The sequence below is a fragment of the Jaculus jaculus genome, chromosome 1 (assembly GCF_020740685.1).
Source record: "Jaculus jaculus isolate mJacJac1 chromosome 1, mJacJac1.mat.Y.cur, whole genome shotgun sequence".
In the NCBI taxonomy this organism is placed as follows: domain Eukaryota; kingdom Metazoa; phylum Chordata; class Mammalia; order Rodentia; family Dipodidae; genus Jaculus; species Jaculus jaculus.
In genome coordinates, this window is record NC_059102.1 from 120,999,027 (window position 1) to 121,018,004 (window position 18,978).

Below are 18,978 nucleotides of genomic sequence, written 5' to 3' on the forward strand. Positions count from 1 at the left end.
TGCCCCTGCCTCCCATCAGTCTCAATCGCTCACCCTTCCTCCAGGTGGAAAAACCAGGCCACATGATGCCTGAGCTTGTCTATGGAGACTATAGCTCAGAATCCCACCCTTGCTCCCAGTAGCGTTCTTCCTGCTCTCCAAGGCTGATAAGGCATGCTATCTAATCTTAATGCACTTTGGGCTAATTTGAGACCATTCCTGATACTGCCCTTCCCCTTGGACTGCCACTGACATCTCTTTCCTTATGTCTGAGTGGCTTTTTAACCACCCCCTCCCCAAAATAGTTAAGTCTTGCTTGACCCTAAAAATCCCTGGAGCCGGATGTTACTTCCCATGTACTACCTTCCCATTCCCTGTGCTTATCTGTCCTTCCTGAGATCAGAAAGTGATGCTTCGGTCTCCCAGATACTCCTTCCCCACTTCTCTTCTCTCTCACACGCTTCCTGGCTCCTGCTCTGCTTCTCAGTGCACTGGGGGGCTTCCTGACTGCTGAAACCAATGGCTTCTTCTTAGTCGGCTTCCCTGACCTCCCAGAAACACAGGCCCTGTGGAGATTCCCTGTCCTCTCTTGTGGTCTTAGTGCAAATGCCCCCGTTTTCTTTCTACTTTTCATGTTTTCTATGTCACCACACTCCCTGGCTGGGCTTCCTTGTCTATTTGCTCCCTTTTGTCATCCTGGCTCTTCTCATTTCAATGTCAGCTCCGACTGCCAAAGAGAGAAACATGGAGAACTGTGGACCAAACCTGATACTTCTATTCTGAAGTTCGAATCCTTACAACTGATTGTTTCCAAAGAGTGTCCAGGCTCTTTCCCTTCCCCATTTCCCTTTCCATCTCATTTTTTTAAATTAATTGGAGTTAAGTATACATAACACTAAAATTATAAAGACATTAACTATTTTAATCATTTTTGATAACATCAAGTATATTCATCTTGTGCTCCCTCCTTCTCTTCTTCTTCCCCCTCCCCCTCTTTCTCCTCCTCCTCATCTTCCTTCTCCTTCTTTATCTGAGGACCCAACCTAGGATTGTTAAGCCACTGCATGCAAGACAAGTGCTCCTCCACTGAGCTACATCTCCAGCTTCCATTGTTCTTCTTAGATACCTGCCTAGCTAAGGGGAGAGGACCATTTCTTGTCCATGTATGGTGATGCGCATCTGTATCATCAGCTGAGCACAGATGAGCACAGTATTTAATGGTCAAGTACATGGGCTGTGGAGGCCCTGCTCTGGATTTGCCTTCCACATGGATGCCCGAGTTGTTGGCTGAGTCCCTCCTCTCTCTGGTGCTGCTTCCTTCTCTTGGTATTCCCTAGTTTTATCCCTCCATCAAAGAAATCACTGCTTTGTTTCTTAATAAATTTTTGCATGCGTTTGTAACACGTGTGATGTGCCTTGTAGTGTGATGTGTGTACGTATGTGCAGACGTTCGTGCCCTACGCCCACACATGCAGAGGCCAGGGGCGAATATTGGGTGTCTGCTATCACTGTTTTGCATTGTTTCCTTGAGATGGAGTCTGTGACTGAACCTGGAGCTGCTGATTTTTTTTCTTACCAGAGTGGCCGAATTGTGAGGCCCAGAATTCTCCTGTCTCTAGCCCCCAACCCCAATGGGACTGCACGCACTGCTGAGTATCAAACTCGGGACTTCACAGGTCCTCTCCGGCCCTCATGCTTGCACAGCAGACACGCGTACCCACCGAGCCATCCCCCTAGTTCCTGCTTCATTTGTGAAAATCTGCTTCTCCACCCTCAAATTACTTGGCCTGTGGAGGATCGAGCTGGAAATGAAGAGAAATTGGAGCATTTGCAGAAAAGTGATGGGTCTTAGCCAGAAAGCAGTTCCGGTTATATTGGCGTGTGCTATCTTGCATGCATGTATGTCACAAACAGCACCGTCGGCCTACCTGTGTCCTGAGGACGAAGGGGGAAGGGTCCCTCAATGAAGCATGGTGACTGTTTGCATCCCTAGCCCGTGGAGACTTTGGTCAAGGGACAGGTAACAACATCTCCATGAACTGGAAGAGTGATTTGGTGAATGGAAAGAATTTACCCAGGGAACATATGATTTGAGGAAATTTGCTGTGTCTGTGTTTTATAATGCTTTCTTAGGTCCCTAGTTTCTAGAATCATCATGAGGTAAAAGAGGCCACATTGGTTTTATGTTTGTTTTTCTGTTAGTATTTTTACTTCATTGAGTGCAGGAAAGTGGGCTTGTGAACACTCCGTTGTGAATTTCAGCAACCCATCCTGAATGTGAGAAGCATTCTGTTTGCTCTTAGCACTTATTTCCGTTGAGACCAGATCTGAACAACTTTTACATGCAGCCCAGGGACTGTCATAAGTGACCCATGTGGTGTCCTGTTTGGGTAAAGAATTAGAAAAGTACTTAAGTGCCCAGATCCTATTGTGTCTTTTTAAATTTTAAAAAAATATTTAGTAGAGAGAAAGGGAGAGAGGCAGAGAGCGAGAGAAAAAAAGAGAGAGAATGGGCACACCAGGCCCTCTAGCCCGAACTCCAGACACATGCACCACCTTGTGCATTTGGGTTACTTGGGCACTGGGGAATCGAACCCTAGTCCTTAGGCTTTGTAGGCAAGAGCCTTAACTGCTAAGTCATCTCTCCAGCCCCTATTGTGTCTTTCTGTGACTATGTACAGAAGTAGAGACCCTCAAAGGTTTCCAACAACACAATGCCATGGGATGCTGTAGAAACAGATGTCTCCTGCCTTTTACACATACATGTATTTATTTAGTATCTCATTCATGTCTAAAGATTCGTCTGCAGGGCATTTTGTGATCTCCACCATTTTCATACAAAGAACTGAGACTCAGAGTAGCTAAACTGCCCAAGTAGGGCCCTCAGGGCTTCCAACTGTCAAAGCCACAGTTGGTCTCACCCAGAAGAACTGCTTCTTTGGAGATAAACTCTGCCTTCAGCCAGCTGATTTGATGCGTGGTGTCCCTGCCATCCAAATGCACGTAAACCTGGCAGCCTTCCGGCTGGGAGCCCAACGTCCTGCAGAGACCTAGAAGGCTCCCAGGCCACTGGGTGGTCGCAAGCGACCCTTGCTGGGGCCCCCACTCTGCCCAAGGCCCGGCCACTGGCACAGGCTGCGCAGAGGTGACACCTCGCCCTGTGTGGGCACGCCACCCTCGCTGCTGGGGCCCTCGGAGCTCCCGCGTCCCCGGTGGCCGCTCGCGCGCGGCATCTCCTGCCCGGGCGGGTGGCGGCGGGTCCCCCACACCCCAGGGGCGGAGCGAGGCGCTCAGACGTCAGGGCGGGGAAGCGGCGTGGAGGAGCGCGCCCTCCCGGCGGCTGCCCGCGGCCCAGGTCCCCGGCTGGCGCGGCCGGCGGTGGCGGCGACCGTGAGCTGCAGTTGGCGGTGGCGCTGGGGCGCAGCCAGGCGGCCGCGCGCGCGCGCGGGGACAGGGGCTGAGTCCAGAGCCAGCCGTGCGCACAGCTCTGCCCACCGCCCCCTGCGCACCCCCCGGCTCTCTCAGCTCTCCCCGGGGTCCCACTAAGCCCCCCGCGTGCCCCTCTATCTCCTTGGGTGACTACAGCGTGTGTTTTTTCTTTCTTTTTTTTCTTTCTCTCCTTCCTTCCCCTGCCTGTGTGCCCTTCTCCAGGATGGCAGAGGCGGAATTGCACAAGGAGAGGCTGCAAGCCATAGCAGTAAGTCCACTTCCATTTCATTTCTCTTGCTCTATTGTCTGGGGTGCACGGGGACCCGAGGGCTCGAGGCCAGCCGCATGCCAGCCAGCACAGTAGCCGCAGGCCCCGGGCTGGGGTTAAGTGTGTGCAGGCTTTTGCTTTTATACTGTAGACTAAACGCCCGGGGCGCGCTGGGGACTGGGGATTTGAACGTGGAAGATCGCCTAGAAATAAGATGCTTTTTGCTATGCTTTGAGAGCAGACTAAACAGAGGCTGGAGGGCGCTGGGTGGGAGAGGAGACTCCGGGAATATTACCTCCCAGGGCTCAGGTGTGCCCTGAAGAAGGGACCGAAGGGTGACCCACATGCTGGCTTGCCTTCCTCTGCGGAGCCGCTCACTCAGCCAGTTACGTGGTAGAGCCTCCTCCCAGAAACCAGGAATGCTCCTCTCCTCTCCGCTGCTCAGTGGTGAGAAGGGCTCGGGCAGAGGCCGCTGCCCTGGAGAGGAGTATGCTGGCTTCTTACAACTGGGTCCGGGGAATGATATTCCAAGGGAGTTTCTTATGGGTGTGGACTCTGACAACCACGGTTCCATACAAAGGAGCAACCAGCTGGGGCCAAGTTCATGTACACTTTCAGCAAAGTGTGCTCGTGTGCATCCTGGGTTCGAAAAAGAGCTCTCTGGAGACTGCCTAGACTGCCGCGGTCTCGCCAGTGTTGCCAATCACTCACAGATGTGGTATTTTTTACTGGAGCCACCACAGCTGGATTATATATTTCTTCTGCGGACAAGGGGACGGCTCCCGCTGCTATATGAAATAATAGCAATTAAATGAGACGATCTGTTAACATGTTGGCATAAAAAAGTCTTCAGACTCCAGACATTCTTCTACTTAAGTACTTATTTTATTTCATCATTTTATTTTATTTTTGGTCCAGGAGTTTTCTGGAAACACGTATAAATTTGTTGGAGAAATACTGTGCAATGTCTTGGAAACAAAGTATATGAAAGTATATGTGTGCGCGCGCGCGCGCGCGCGCGTGTGTGTGTGTGTGTGTGTGTGTGTGTGTGCGTGCGTGCATTTGATTTGGTCTCTTTGGCTGAGAAACCCCTTTCCTCAAACTCTTCCAATCTGCAAGGTGCTGGGCACTTCACACCTGGAAGGAGAGAGCCTTCCGCGGTGAAGCGGCCACTGGGTCCATCCTGGGGGCTCAGAGGCTGTTTGTTCTTTTCTTCCCCGCAAGGCATGTGCCTTTTGAGGGTTAATGAGTTTGCTCCCGGGACTCTCTAGTTAGTGTGGAGGTCGTGTGCAGTGTGTCTTGAACTTGGTTAAGAATGGTGCCATGGAGCTGAGGGTGTTTTGTGTCACTGGATAATGGGCCGCTTTAACCACGGACACGTGTCTGCTCCGGAGAACCCGCCCTCACTGCCACCGGCTGCTGCTGGCTCTTTGCAGCAGTTGTCACATTCTGCCTATGCATGACCGGCTTCGCAGGATGCCTGAGGGACAGCTGAACGCCCCCGTGAAAGGACTTGCTTTCTCAACACACAGGGGGCACCCCTCCCCAGTGGGGTTGAGCAGTCCCAGCAGTGGCTGAGTCTGTTTTCAAGAAAACTGGAAGGAAGCCTTTTGGAGTTTTCTTGAGCAGAGGAGGCGATAGAGACCTACTGGCGTCTGTTGAGTTGGGCAACTGACAGCGGCCAGTGGCCTGAGGAGCTCTTGATGAGTCCTGAATGGACGGGTCAGCGCCAGCGGAAACATGTCAGTGCAGGCTTCTCAGCCATATCTGTGTGAAAGATAGATAGGTAGATGGTAGCTAGCTAGCTAGCTAGACTAGACAGATAGATAGACAGACAGACAGGTGACACATAGACAGATAGAATTGAGACAGGAGCGTGGGAGGACTCGTGGCTAGAAGTAGATGGTTTTATGCCACTGTTGGCTTAATGCACCATCTCCAGATTCAGCAACTCCTGCCTCTCTCAACCACTTCCCCCGAATTCTCACAGACTTGCCCCAGAACCTAGCATGCCTGATGTCTCTCAAAATATATCAGGGAAAAAGTGAATGAGTCCTCGCCTCTTTACTTACTCTGGCTTCTGGCTCTTGTGCAGTCTTAAATCCCAACCTCAGCTTCTTTTTCTTTTTTTCTTCCCAGAGTGTTAAAGGCTTTTAATTGACATTTCCATATTGCTATTTATTTTGATCATATTATTATTTTGACCACAATCCACCTCCTTTTACCTTCTTTTGTCCTCCCTCCTTGTCCTCCTTTCACTGAACCCCTTCTTCTCAGCTAGTCCTTCTGCTCCGCTGTCTCCTCTCCTCTCCTCTCCTCTATCATCTATGATGGAATGTTGCTGGGCCCAACATTGTGCAAGTCTTATAGAGGTCATAAATGCAATGGCCACTTCATGTCCAGAAGACGGTGTTCCAGAACACTCTTCCCCACCCTCTGGGTCTTAAATTCTTTCTGCTTCCTCTTCTGCAATGCTCCCTGAGCTCAGAAAAGGGGGGTGTAGATGTCTCACTTAGCACTGAGCACTCAATGGTCACTTACTCTGCACTTTGACAGGTTTTGTGTCTCTTCAGTAGTTGCTTCTAACTGCAAATAGAAGCTTCTCTGACCAAAGATGAGAGCAGCACTCGTCTATGGACATAGAAATTAATATTTAGGTGGCAATTTGATAAGCATTACATATCCACTTAGCTAAATTACAGTAGTAGCTTCCCTCCTAGACTGACTTTAGTTTCTTTATCCAAAAAGTAAGTTTAGGAGTTTACCTCCTGGGCTGTCTTTAAGGATTAATGGGCATGGGGGTGACGCACTTGGCACACGGTTGCCATTGTTCAGGCGCAGCCCCCAGTGCCTGTCCGCACTGTGACCTTGTTGAGGTGCACGCTGGGGGACAGCCTTCAACTCTCAGTGACGCTAGGGTCTAGGCTGGATCACTTCCTCTCTCTACTTCAGGCAGGGGCTGGGAGATTTGAGGGTTCATTCATCTGTTCATTCAGCAGGTTTTTATTGAGTACCTTCTGGCAGGTTCTGCCAATGTTAAGGGTTGAAAGGGCAGGTCTCTTGTCCAAGGTGTTCGTTTCATGACCATGTGTGGGATTCCACAGCCCTCATCCTGGGCATTACTCTGCAGCTACCGTTCCTTAGTTGGATCTGTTAGTTCAGTGCAGAGGTTAATCAATGAGAAAAGACGGATCTCATTCACTGCTGCCAAGAGAAGAGAAGGGCAGCTCCATCTTTGACAACTCTGTCCTCTGTGAACCCCTTTCATCTCCAGGGACACTCCCAAAGCTACTGATTTAGAAGCTACAAAATGCTTCTGCAACAGAGCACATGGGAGTGGTGACTCCTGGGAATGAGAAAAACAGTAGCCATTTGTTGAACCTCGTGCATTCAGTGAGGCATGGGTGAAGCGCCGCTCTCCCTCAAACCTAAAGCCCTTTGTAGCCACGGGGAAGTGGAAAGCACAGGAGTCTTTGCTATCTAGTAAAGCGGAGCTGGGCCTTGAACACACAAGTTCAACACACAAACCCGCCCCAGGGAGCGCAGGACCCCTCCCCAGAAGGTGACATCCGAGCAAGGCTTAGAGATTGAGTAAAATAACATAGACACTGACATCACGACCTTCCACGTACCAACATATTTGTTTATTATTCCTTTGAAACAGTTGGTATGAGAAAGGTTAAAGCCAAAAGCACGAGGCAGTTGAGTCAGTAGCAAACAGCACAAGCTGGTAAAAGATTGAGATGCTTTGTTGGCACGTGCGTGGGTGTTTGTAGGTGTGAGGGCGTACATCCATGTGCAGGTGCATGCATGCATGTGGGGGGAGGGGTGCATGCAGAGTCCAGAGGTCAATATTGGGAGTCTTCCTCAATCACTCCCCACTTTGTTTTTTGTTTGTTTGTTTGTTTTTGGTTTTTCAAGGTAGGGTCCCACTCTAGCTTAGGCTGACCTGGAATTCACTATGTAGTCCCAGAGTGTCCTCAAACTGTTGGCGATCCTTCTACCTCTGCTTCCCGAGTGCTGGGATTAAAGGTGTGTGCCACCACACCTGGCCTACCTTTTTTTTTTTTGTTGTTGTTAAAGTTTTATTTATTTATTTGAGAGTGACAGAGAGAAAGAGGCAGACAGAGAGAGAGAATGGGTGTGCCAGGGCTTCCAGCCACTGCAAATGAACTCCAGATGTGTGCGCCCCCTTGTGCATCTGGCTAATGTGGGTCCTGGGGAACCGAGCCTCGAACTGAGGTCCTTAGGCTTCACAGGCAAGGGCTTAACCGCTAAGCCATCTCTTCAACCCCTACCTTGGTTTTTCAGACAGGATCTTTCATTGAATCCAAAGCTCACTGGTTTGTCTAGAGTAGCTACCCAGTAAATCCAGGGGATCCTCCTGTCTCTGTCTCCCCAGTGCTGGGATTATAGGCACATGCTGATGTACCCAGATTTTACATGAGTGCTGGAGATCTGAACTCAGGTCTTCATGTGTGCCTCATGATGGGAGGCTTGTCTCCAGTTCCCCTGGGATGCCTTTTAATGTATGTTATCTCACTTAATTCTACCAAAAAGCTTGTGAGGTAGACATCCTAGTTTCTAGATGAGTAGGTTATAGAATTGGAACCTTGCAGGCTGCTGGAGCCCATGTTTTTACTCCTGCCCTGACCTACCTCCCAGATGGTATCAGTACCTCACCCTGTTTCACTGAGCACAAGGTGCAGATGGTCCACCACCTAAGCACGAGCCCAGGGCCCAGGAGCCGAGTGCATAGCTCTAGAGAGAGCTTGAGATAAACCCGAAGGTCTGCATCCTTCTGAGACTCTCCCAAGACCAGGCTCAGTACATGGTAACTCCCAAAATAAACTCCGACAGAATGAATATGATTCCCTCGGGGAAGAGGCTGTTATATTTCAATGGAAACCAACTTCGGGGAGGGCGTCGTTATGTCTACACATCCAAGGAGAAGATAGTTTTCCTTGGGAATGAGGGAAAATAATTAAATGTTACAAAGGTTGCCTTGGGTAAAGTCCCAAGCGCCCCATGGGAAAGGCCCTCAGCTAGCACCGGCGACCAACATGAAAGTGTTTACATGTGCTGAAATATGCAATGCTAGTTTATCCTACTCTCGCTCCTTAGGGGAATGTCATTTATTTAGACCCCACTCAGCGGAATCATCAAAACAGCCCTTTGCATTTGCACAGTGCTTCGCAATTCACAGGAGCCTCGTGCATGCCACCTTCATCCTGGGGGGCGTAGGCAGGTCTCATTGTCACCACAGAGGTATCCAGACTCCCACGGTGACATATGCAAGAGGCGGGTGAAGCCCTGTTCTCCTTAGCTCCCTGCTCTTTGTGATAGTGTCACATCCAGCCCTAGGGGTGCTGGGACATGAGCAGGAACTACCACTGGATCCTGCTGAGCTGAAATCCTCTGTCTGGGATGAGAAGGACGAGTATGGGGGTTCTGGGCCTGGACGTGCGCTGGGAATCTGTCATTTCTGAGATCTTGCTTTGAATCTGCACTTTGGCCCATAGGGGTGCAGGGGAGGTTAGTGAGTGGAGAGCTGCTACCTGGTCCCATTGTTTGTTCTGAGTAGACATAATGAGCTGGCTGTGCTCCGGGTTTTCAGAGAAATATTTTCTGCTTCTTCCTTAAGTTCATCTCTTCATGCCTCTTTTTGCCTTGTAGTGGTAAGAAGTGGGGTCTGGGTACCTGTCTGTGGTTGATCTGTGCCATTGGGGCCAGTCTGCCTAAGCTGGGCCAAAGTCCTCACTGTGATTTACACATGAATCTGTGCCCCAGGTCTGTCCCTTAGTGGTGTTAGAGACCTAATCCCAAACCCCATAGTAACAAAAACTGATTCATGTGGGGACCAGCCACATGTCCCTTGTGGGCCTGTGCCATTGGTGGACAGTTGCCAAAGAATTAGAGAATCAATATCTTAGCTAGTCATCTGTTGCATACTACTATCTCAGTGACATGGCTAACTTTGCTTCTAAAGTCCCATGTTCATGCCTAGGAGATTCTGTTCGTCCGTCCTTCCTTCCTTCCTTCCTTCCTTCCTTCCTTCCTTCCTTCCTTCCTTCCTTCCTTCCTTCCCTCCCTCCCTCCCTCCTTCCTCCTTTCTTTCCATCTACCTACCTTTTTTCCTTTCATTCTTATTTATTTATTTATGTGCAAGCAGAGAGAGAAGAGAGAGAGAGAGGTATGGGGGCAGGAGAGAATGGGCATGCCAGGGCCTCTAGCTGTTGCAAAGGAAGTTTAATACATGTGCCACTTTGTGCGTCTGGCTTTACATGGGTACTCGGGAATTGAACCCAGGTCTTTAGACTCTGCAGGCAAACACCTTAACCATGGAGCAATTTCTCCAGCCCAAGATATCATTTTCTAAGGCCAGTAGTTCACTCTGGCTTGAATTAGTAGGCCTTCCTAGTGGATAGTTGACACTTTGAGACCTTTCAGGGTCATTGCTGGGCTTGGGAGTGCCAAAAATGTTTTACACGGGCTGAAGAGATGGCTTAGTGGTTGAGCGCTTGCCTGTGAAGCCTAAGGACCCCGGTTCAAGGCTCCATTCCCCAGGACCCACGTTAGCCAGATGCACAAGGGGGCACATGCGTCTGGAGTTCGTTTGCAGTGGCTAGAAGCCCTGGCATGCCCACTCTCCTCTCTCTCTCTCTGCCTCTTTCTCTCTCTGTCTGTCACTCTCAAATAAATAAATAAAAATTTTAAAAAAAAGAGAAAAAAAAATGTTTTACACAGCATGTGTAAGGGTCACACATGTCTCTAGGCCCTTATTTGTATCTGGGTATTTCAGAATTTAGCCTCTTAGGACAAAGGGTAGCTGCTCTGGCAAACTTCACATGACCCTGGAAATAGAGCACTCACATTTTATAGTTATTTTTTTTTAATCTAAGCAAGGGGAATTGTGGGTTATGATTTGTCAATGTCTGAAGGACAGCCAGGACTCAACCCTGTGTGGGGCTCTCCAGTACCTGTGGGACCACGGCCATTTGTTCTTTGAGTTAGTTACATTTCATCATTGATTCCTTTGGGGGATGTTAATCAACTTATTTGTTGGTAAGAGTTGGTCTTTACGTGGCATGGCTCTGGCTGAGATGAGAAGTTGGCATGATGCACAGGACAGAGGTCTCTCAGGCTGCCAGTGCCTTGCCCAATCTGACGGGGTAGTTAGGAGAATGAATTCTGGGCTCCAATCCTGGTTTTTTGTTTTGTTTCTATATGATGCCTTTGCCCCTTGCTTTCCTTACTTCTAAGATGTAATGATAATCCTCCCTTTGTGAAATTGCCCTAGGGGTCACGAGCACGTATACAGTAAGCACTCACAGATGTTTCTTATTTTAATAGATGAGTAAATAATTCATAACTCATGCATCTTTAAATAGAAAAGTGGCACAGAGGAAGCATTCTGTTATCGTCAACATTTTTGCCATATTAGGAAATTTCAGATGAATGTAGCATCTACTGAGAGTTTTCAATGTATAAGGTGGATGATAATGACAGTAATAACAAATGAGAATCTTTCATAGTGAGCAGGAGTTGCAAACTTAACAGGCTCCAGGGGTCACAATGCAACCTAAATAAGGGATGTAAACTGAGTGAAAAGTTGGAGCTCTGTAAAGCAGATGCCACCTCTCAGTTAAGACGCAGTTAATTTATGGTGTGTAAGAACATGGGTACTTTCCAAGAGAAGCCAGAAACTGAATTTTTAAAAATATTTTATTCATTTTAATTTATTTATTTGAGAGCAACAGACAGAGAAAGAAAGAGAGAGAGAGAGAGAGAGGGAATGGCGTGCCAGGTCCTCCAGCCACTGCAAATGAACTCCAGACACATGTGCCCCCTTGTACATCTGGCTAATGTGGGTCCTGGAAAATTGAGCCTCGAACCGGGGTCCTTAGGCTTCACAGGCAGATGCTGAACCACTAAGCCATCCCTCCAGCCCAAGAAACTGAACTTTTCAAAATGTAGCATCTCCCATTTAAAAAAATAACATGAAGGAGTTTCAAAACTTTCAAGAGACTCGTGTTCACCTGCATTTCCATTTGGTCAACAGGTTGGCATTTCGTGACCTTCAGATGTGCATGGAGCTTTGAACTTTACAGTGTGCTTCTCACACGCATTGGTTTAGTTGAGTTTCATAAAGACACTGTGAAATAGTCCTCCAGTCTTCCCCCAGGACTTTCATACTGTTGCAAAATCAGGTTTTACTTTCATTAGGGCTTTGTGGGTTTGGCATTTAAATGTTTGAACCTTTGGGAAAAGAATGCCTCTTGGCTATATTGTGGGCCAACAAGCCCCTTTCAGCCCGCAACCCAGTCTACTCACACATGAGTTTCAAAATTGACGGAAGACTCTAAAAAAGAAAGCACCTCAGTATCTTGATGTGGAATGTTTTTTATTATAGGAATATCTTTACAAACACTTACCCTAGATGTGCAAATCAGATATACAAATCTGAGCCTATCTCTTATCAGTTGAGATGTTTGAGATGATCCTGGTGTATCATCAAGTTCAAACAATAGAAAATCTAGGGAGACCCTGCTGGCCTAATGACTTAAAACAGTAACAATGGACATTTGATCCAGATAGTTCTGTGAAAGGTGAAAATTTATATATATATATATATATATATATATATATATATATATATATATATAATGATATATATATATATAATGATATATATATATAATGATATATATATATAATGATATATATATATATCATTGGGATTTACAGTACTTAAGTTTATCCGGAGGGCTCCTTAAAACACAGATTGCTGCTCTGTACTCCCAGAGGGTGCGAATCAGTAGACTTTGGAAGGGGCCTGAGAATTTGCATTTCTAGAAAGTGTCCAGCTGTAGCTGCTGTTCTAGGGTGCACACTTTGAAGACCACCAGTAAAGAGGTAGGAGACCAATGGCCTGGGGTCTTCCCAGTTGTTCATATGGTTTATATATTTTGATGAGAGACAATAAATAACTAAATTCAGTCCTGTTGCACAAGAACCTAAAACAGCCGAGTGTGAAGGTTATGAAATTGTATTCTTTCATCAGATCAGGAGGAGGTCTTTCCTGGGATTGGAGTGTAGTGGTCATACACAAGGTCCTAAGTTTGATCCCCAGCACCATAGTGGGGCAGGAGAGAGCAGGCCTCTGGTTATTTTGAGTGCGTGTTTAATTTTGCTCAGGTGAACTGGGAATGCTGTTAGCCACCAGAAGACAGCTTTGGGGAGGGTTTGGGATTGGCTGAGTGAGTTAGGGGTGGGGCGTTGTACGTGATTGACGCAGTGGGTTGTGGGGATTTGCCTGGGATTGGCCAAATAAGTTGTAAGTGTTTGCATAGATTGGTTTAGCAGTTTGGGAGGATTTTGAGGGATCGACTAAGCAGGTTTTGAAGATTTGCATGGGATTGGCTGAGCAAATCTATGCACCAGAAACTTTACTCTGGGCAGCCTTTGTGAATGGTTCAGTGAGATAAGCTGTACAGTAAAAATGATTCCCAGCAATGCACTGAGAAGCCTTTGGAAGAGATGCAGCATGGTGCCACGGAGCCACACATGCCAACGGCTCCTTGCTGATCAGCCAGTTCCATCTCATGGGGACTCCTTCGGTAGCATGCCAGCACCGGCCACAACAGATGTCCTTGACTGCTGCGCTTTCTTACTGATGCTTAAGGATTCTCCTAAGCCCACGTGTACATCATACAAGGGGGGGGGAGGTTTATTTTCCAAGGCTGCCATCCAGCTAGCCCTCACTCTGGTTTGTAGCATTCATTGTTTGGGCCAACTCTTCATGCCTGGCAGGATTCACCCAGTCTCGTCTTTGTCTTAGAACACAAAGCATAGAAGCTGATTGCACTGAATGAGGCCTGAAGAATAAGGACAGACTGTGAATGGTGGGCCACACAGCGCAGAGTGCTTGGTAGAAGGAAGGTCACCCAGGAGCACTCTGTGCTGGAGAATACCATGCAGCTGAGACCTATTTTGGACACGAAAGGCCAGTGGAGCTGCGGTTGGAGTGGGAAGTGCATGATCTGCACATGTCCTGGATAGCTTCATTTGAGTTGGAATGCTCATGAGATTATTAGACACAGACGCACACAAAGAATGAGACAGACACCAAAATATCGCCTGTTTGCCTAATGCCTGAACATATAATTAAAAATACTCTGGAGCTGGATGTGGTGGCGCATGCCTTTAATCCCAGCACTCGGAAGGCAGAGGTAGGAGGATTGCTGTGAGTTCGAGGCCACCCTGAGGCTACGTAGTAAATTTCAGGTCAGCCTGAGCTAGAGTGAGACCCTATCTCGAAAAACCAACCAAACAAACAAAAAATACTCTGGGCTAGTCTTTGACCCTGAGCTTCTGTCCTTCTGCAGCAGCCTATGATCTTAGCTAGAAGAAAGATATAAGGAAACTGTTACCTTTCCCTTGCTTGCTGTGGAAGAAGAAAGAAAACCCATTTGAGCAAGATTAAAGCCCCTGCAATGGATGAAAAGGCCTGCGTTCTGTCCACAGAACACGTCTTTCTACCCGTCACTTCCCCCACCACAGATGACTTCATTACCTCAACAGCCTTCATGTGCCGACAGTCTGTGCACAACCAGATATCTTCAAGGCATTTGTAAAACATGCCCTTACTTTTTTGCGGAAAACTAAAAGGCCCTTTTTCTGGCTTACTTACTATTCTAGGTGGGTGGGATTCCCACCCCCCTTCCTCTGCTAAATTATAACCAGTCATCTAAGTGTTCCCTTTATTTTCAAGTTCTGACTGAAACAAAACATTGAGGGTTGCCAAAATATGTTCTTCTTCTTTTCTTTCTTTCTTTTTTTTTTTTTTTTTGGCAGCTTGATGTATGTCTGGTGTATGTATGTGTATGTGCCTATGAAAACCAAAACTCAATGTCTTAATCAATATCTGCCTTATTTTTTTTTTTTTTTCCCGAGGTAGGATCTCACGCTAGCCCAGGCTGACCTGGAATTCACTATGGAGTCCCAGGATGGCCTTGAACTCTCAGTGATCCTCCTACGTCTGCCTCCCGAGTGCTGGGATTAAAGGTATGCGCCACTATGTCCAGCTGTTTTTTTTTTTTTTTTTACATAAACTCTTATGCATGGAGTATAGCAGTTCTGCTATACTAGCTAGCCAGCAAGTCCTGGGAATCCTCCTGCCTCTGCTTCCCAAGCACTGAAAATACATACATGTGTACTGAACCTGGCTTTTAAGTGAATGCTGATGACCCGACCTCAGCTTGGCATGCCTGTACAGCAAGCACCTTATCAACTGACCTGTCTCCCCAGCCCCAAATGTCATCCCTAAAAGAAAAACATGCTTGAAATCAGGGGGTTTTCTTTCTCTGAGTTCAAACGCTGATGTCAATGAAGTTGAGGCCAATAAATACCACACAGGGCCTCAGGATTTGGGTAGCTGTGATAGTGTGTGGACTCCATGGGTGACGTACAACAAGGCCAGGGTTTAGAAAGGACGCCTCTTGTCTGAGTGGCATGGTGTCAGATCAGCAGCTTTGCGCCAGACTCCCTGGGCTTCTCCACTTTGACTCCCGTCCTGGGCTGATGTCACTTGCCATCTCTAGCAGGGTGGGAAGTGCTTGCAAATGTTAAAGCTGGGGCATATTTGAGAAGCTCAAGACTAATGTGAGTGACCTCCAGTGGAAGCCAGTGCAAGGCTATAGGGCTTTCATCATCTGTGTGCCGCACAGTCCTTCTGCACACGCTTACCGTGGATCACCCATGTTTAAGACTGGGAATCTGTGTCCAAAACCCAGGGCTCTGAATCAAGTAAAAGACCAGCACTCCAGCACATTAACAGTGGGCAGGATGAGCTGGGTACAGCTGAACAGCAAGGTCCCCGTGGCTGGGTATGGAACTGCTAGAAATAGAGGGCTCCTGCAGCCCCAGCGCTCTCCAGCCTCCTTCCCAGTAAGAGAGATGGATGCCCGTCCAGCCCTGGATCTGATGAGGGCACTGAAGAGAAAGCACTGGCTCTGAAGACAAAGAGAAGAGGAAGCTGAGGAGAAGTCATTCCCATTCTCAGTGCCCGGCCCCCCCTCCCCTCTGAGCATCATTTCTCTGGGCGTGGCATGTTCCTGCTACTGCCACCCGTTGCTTTTAGCTCTCCATCCCTATTAAGCCTGGATGCATAGAAGGAAAATAAACAAAACAAGACAAAACTGGAAACAGCCTGTTTTAGTGGTAAGAGAGGTCTTTTAGGCCTTCCCAGAGGTAGGCACCCTGAGGGTCTGAAAACTGATTGATTGAAAGACAATCACTTTATCCTAAAGAACCTTGTAAGGGGAGGGTGGGTGGGCTCTCAAGCCCAAGGGTTATCCATGTGAAAGAGACCCTAGAAAGTTCCAGGGATGCATGGGGGCTAGGATGGTGCAGCCGAGTTCCGGGGAGAATGGTGAAAGAGCCCAGGCTCCTCGGGAGGCAGAGGGGCAGGGAAATTCCAAACTCCAAGTGATTGGGTTTGTGGAATTCAAACCAAGGTTCTGCTTTTCCAGGAAAACCTGGAAATCCAGCTTTTGAAAGAAACTGGTTGCTGCTTACATGCTCACAACAGCTTAAACACCATGTGGGCCAAGCCAAACATGAGATTTTAAGATGGTACTGCCTGGACTCATTCCCCACCGTAAACCCGCACTCCCTCAGCCTCCAGCGTGGGCCACCAGTGCCTTACTTGTGCCTTTTACAGTTCACTTTATTTAATTCTAAAGCTAACAGTGTATAGGATGGATGTGGAGAGGTGGTACAGCTTAGGGCTGAGTGAGATATAAATACATTTATATCTGTTGGACAGATTTGTGGGGTAGGCCCACCAGAAGCAAGGATGTCACGGACTCACAGGACCCCTGAGATCTGGCCCCTGTAAGAAAACCACAGGCTGAGGTCAGAATCAAGGCGCTGCTGCTACAACCAGTGCCTCCCCCAGCACACTGCAGGAACTGGGAGTTTTCTGGAAGAAGTAAAACCTGCAAAAGTGCTGTCGAAGAAGGGAATTTATCAAACAAAAGAGCAAAGTTGACTTGAATTTTTTTTAATTTAATTTATTAGTTTTCTTTTCAGCAAATACAGGCAGTTTGGTACCATTGTTTAGGCTCATCCATGATCTACCCCCTCCCAATGTACCCTCCTTGTTGATATAAATGGGTCGTGCCTTGTGGAGTGAGCCCACAGTTATTGGTACGATAAATGTCTCTGCATATCCTGACCCAACATGTGACTCTGACAGTCTTTCTGCCCCCACTTCCACAAAATTTCCCTGAGCCATGTTGGGTTCATTTTTGGTCTGCTTCAGTGCTGAGGTGTTGGGGGCCTCTAAGGCTCTGGCTCTCTGATTTGGTAGGAGTTGATTTTTCTCTGTGTTGGTCTCCTTCCCCTTTGTGCATGTATCCGGTTCATCAGGAAAACAGCACCCTTGCTTGTTTCGCCAATTTTCCTTAGTTTCTGTCAGGCCCCTTTTGAGGTATGTTGGGGCAGCTCCCTCCTTAGGATCTGCATCTATCTGAAAACGAGAAGCAGATTCTCCAACGGAGAGTAAGTTAGCACCCGGAAAATTGAGATAACACTTTTTTGAGAGAGAGTTTAATAGGTGTAGACCCTCTTGTACCCCATGATTGATGGTAGCTTGATATTGGAGAGTGGGCTTATGTTTGGATTTGGTTCTGACTTGTTTCCCAGCTCCAGCTATGGGTCTCGTACCACTGAGGGGATCAGTTAGCTGCATCAAGAGCAGTTGGTTCCCCACCATGGCTGTGTACCACTATTGCACTTGTGTGGGCATCGTACCAGGTTATTTGTTGCTAATTAGGTTAAACAATGTGTTGCTTGGACAGATCTTGGTCATTTCCCCCAGTCGCCCATGCAGCACCTTCTGGCACTAGACGTGCTGACTGTCTGGGGACTGACTCTCTCCTGGCTTCCAGCCATGCCATTCCATTTTACATGTCAGCTGAGTATGGATTGACTTGAATTTTTATATCTGAATTTTAACCCATGTAGTTGTTGTAGCCAACAGCACAACCAGGATGGAATTACCACCCTCCAAGTCTCCTGCCGAACTCTGGCATGTGAGTCGTTCACTTGGCCCCACCTTGTACCTCACACTGGAAGCTCTAGCTAGGAAGCAGGTAAGGGTAGGAGGGTTGACCAAAACAGGAAACTGGAATTAGTGGTCATTGGTGAGGAACTGAGTGGTCATGAACCATGAGCCCTCAAACCTATAAAACAAATTTTTGCTTCTCCCTGGTAGCTACCTCTTCCTCCAGTCTGGCTCATGTATTTCCTTTCCCCCAACTCCATCTATCACATGTATCAGTGTAAGACATAAGATGCCAGGTTGTTGTATGGGACATACTTGTATTAACAATTATTTGTTAGTGATTGCCTGAGATTTACATCAAAATGAACATTTTTATTTTGTTTGGTAAGGCCAACTCCTTCCCATAAAGGTCATCTCCAGATGACCAGAACACACTTCTTCTAAGTCTGTTTTACACTTCTGTTGTAGGGTGAAAATAATAGCTTTAAATTTTAACTAGCATGTTTTGCAGGGTGAGAGGTCAAGCGCTGGAAGGATATGCACATCCTTAATACATTAACGTGTTTTTAGGAAATGTTTTCTGAGTGATAGCTCATGTCTGAAATCCTAGCTCTGGGGAGGCAGAGACAGGAGATTAATTCAAGGCCTGCTTGAACTCCATAATGAGACCCTATATTCAAAAAACAAGGGCTGGGGCTGGAGAGATGGCTTAGCGGTTAAGCCCTTGCCTGTGAAGCCTAAGGACCCTGGTTCAAGGCTCGGTTCCCCAGGTCCCACGTTAGCCAGATGCACAAGGGGGCGCACGCGTCTGGAATTCGTTTGCAGTGGCTGGAAGCCCTGGTGCGCCCATTATTTCTCTCTCTCTCTCTCTCTCTGTCTCTCTCTCCTCCTCCTCTCTGTCACTCTCAAATAAATAAATAAACAAAAAAAATTAAAAAAAAAACAAAAAAACAAGGGCTGGGCCTGTAGTTTAGTGGTAGAACACTTCCCTAGTATGTACAAGGTCCTAGGTTCATATCTCATCACTATAAACCAACTAACCATCAACCACAACCAAAAAGGTAGATTTTTTTATTTTTATTTTAGAGAGAGTGCACACGTGAGAGAGCTACTATCACACTCCAGATGCTTGTGCCACCTAGTGGGCATGTGTGACCTTGCACTTTCCTTGCCTTTGTGTGTCTGGCTTACATGGGATTTGCAGAGTTGAACATGGGACTTTAGGCTTTGA

At 47.6% G+C, this 18,978-nt stretch overlaps 1 protein-coding gene across 6 annotated transcripts in view; it reads left to right on the forward strand.

Annotated features, from left to right (window-relative positions):
- The window catches only part of Palm2akap2 (PALM2 and AKAP2 fusion), a 544,596-nt gene that overhangs the window by 152,743 nt on the left and 372,875 nt on the right, over window positions 1-18,978 (forward strand). For 4 of the 6 annotated variants that reach the window (XM_045153746.1, XM_045153747.1, XM_045153749.1 and 1 more), the window contains exon 1: window positions 3,503-3,676. The exons of 1 other annotated variant lie outside the window; for it this stretch is intronic. In XM_045153746.1, the coding sequence (XP_045009681.1) occupies window positions 3,632-3,676 (45 nt within the window). In that variant the 5' untranslated portion in view covers window positions 3,503-3,631. Of the gene's footprint in view, window positions 1-3,502; window positions 3,677-18,978 lie in introns of those variants that run through there. One more of the 6 variants, XM_045153745.1, reaches the window with a different exon arrangement.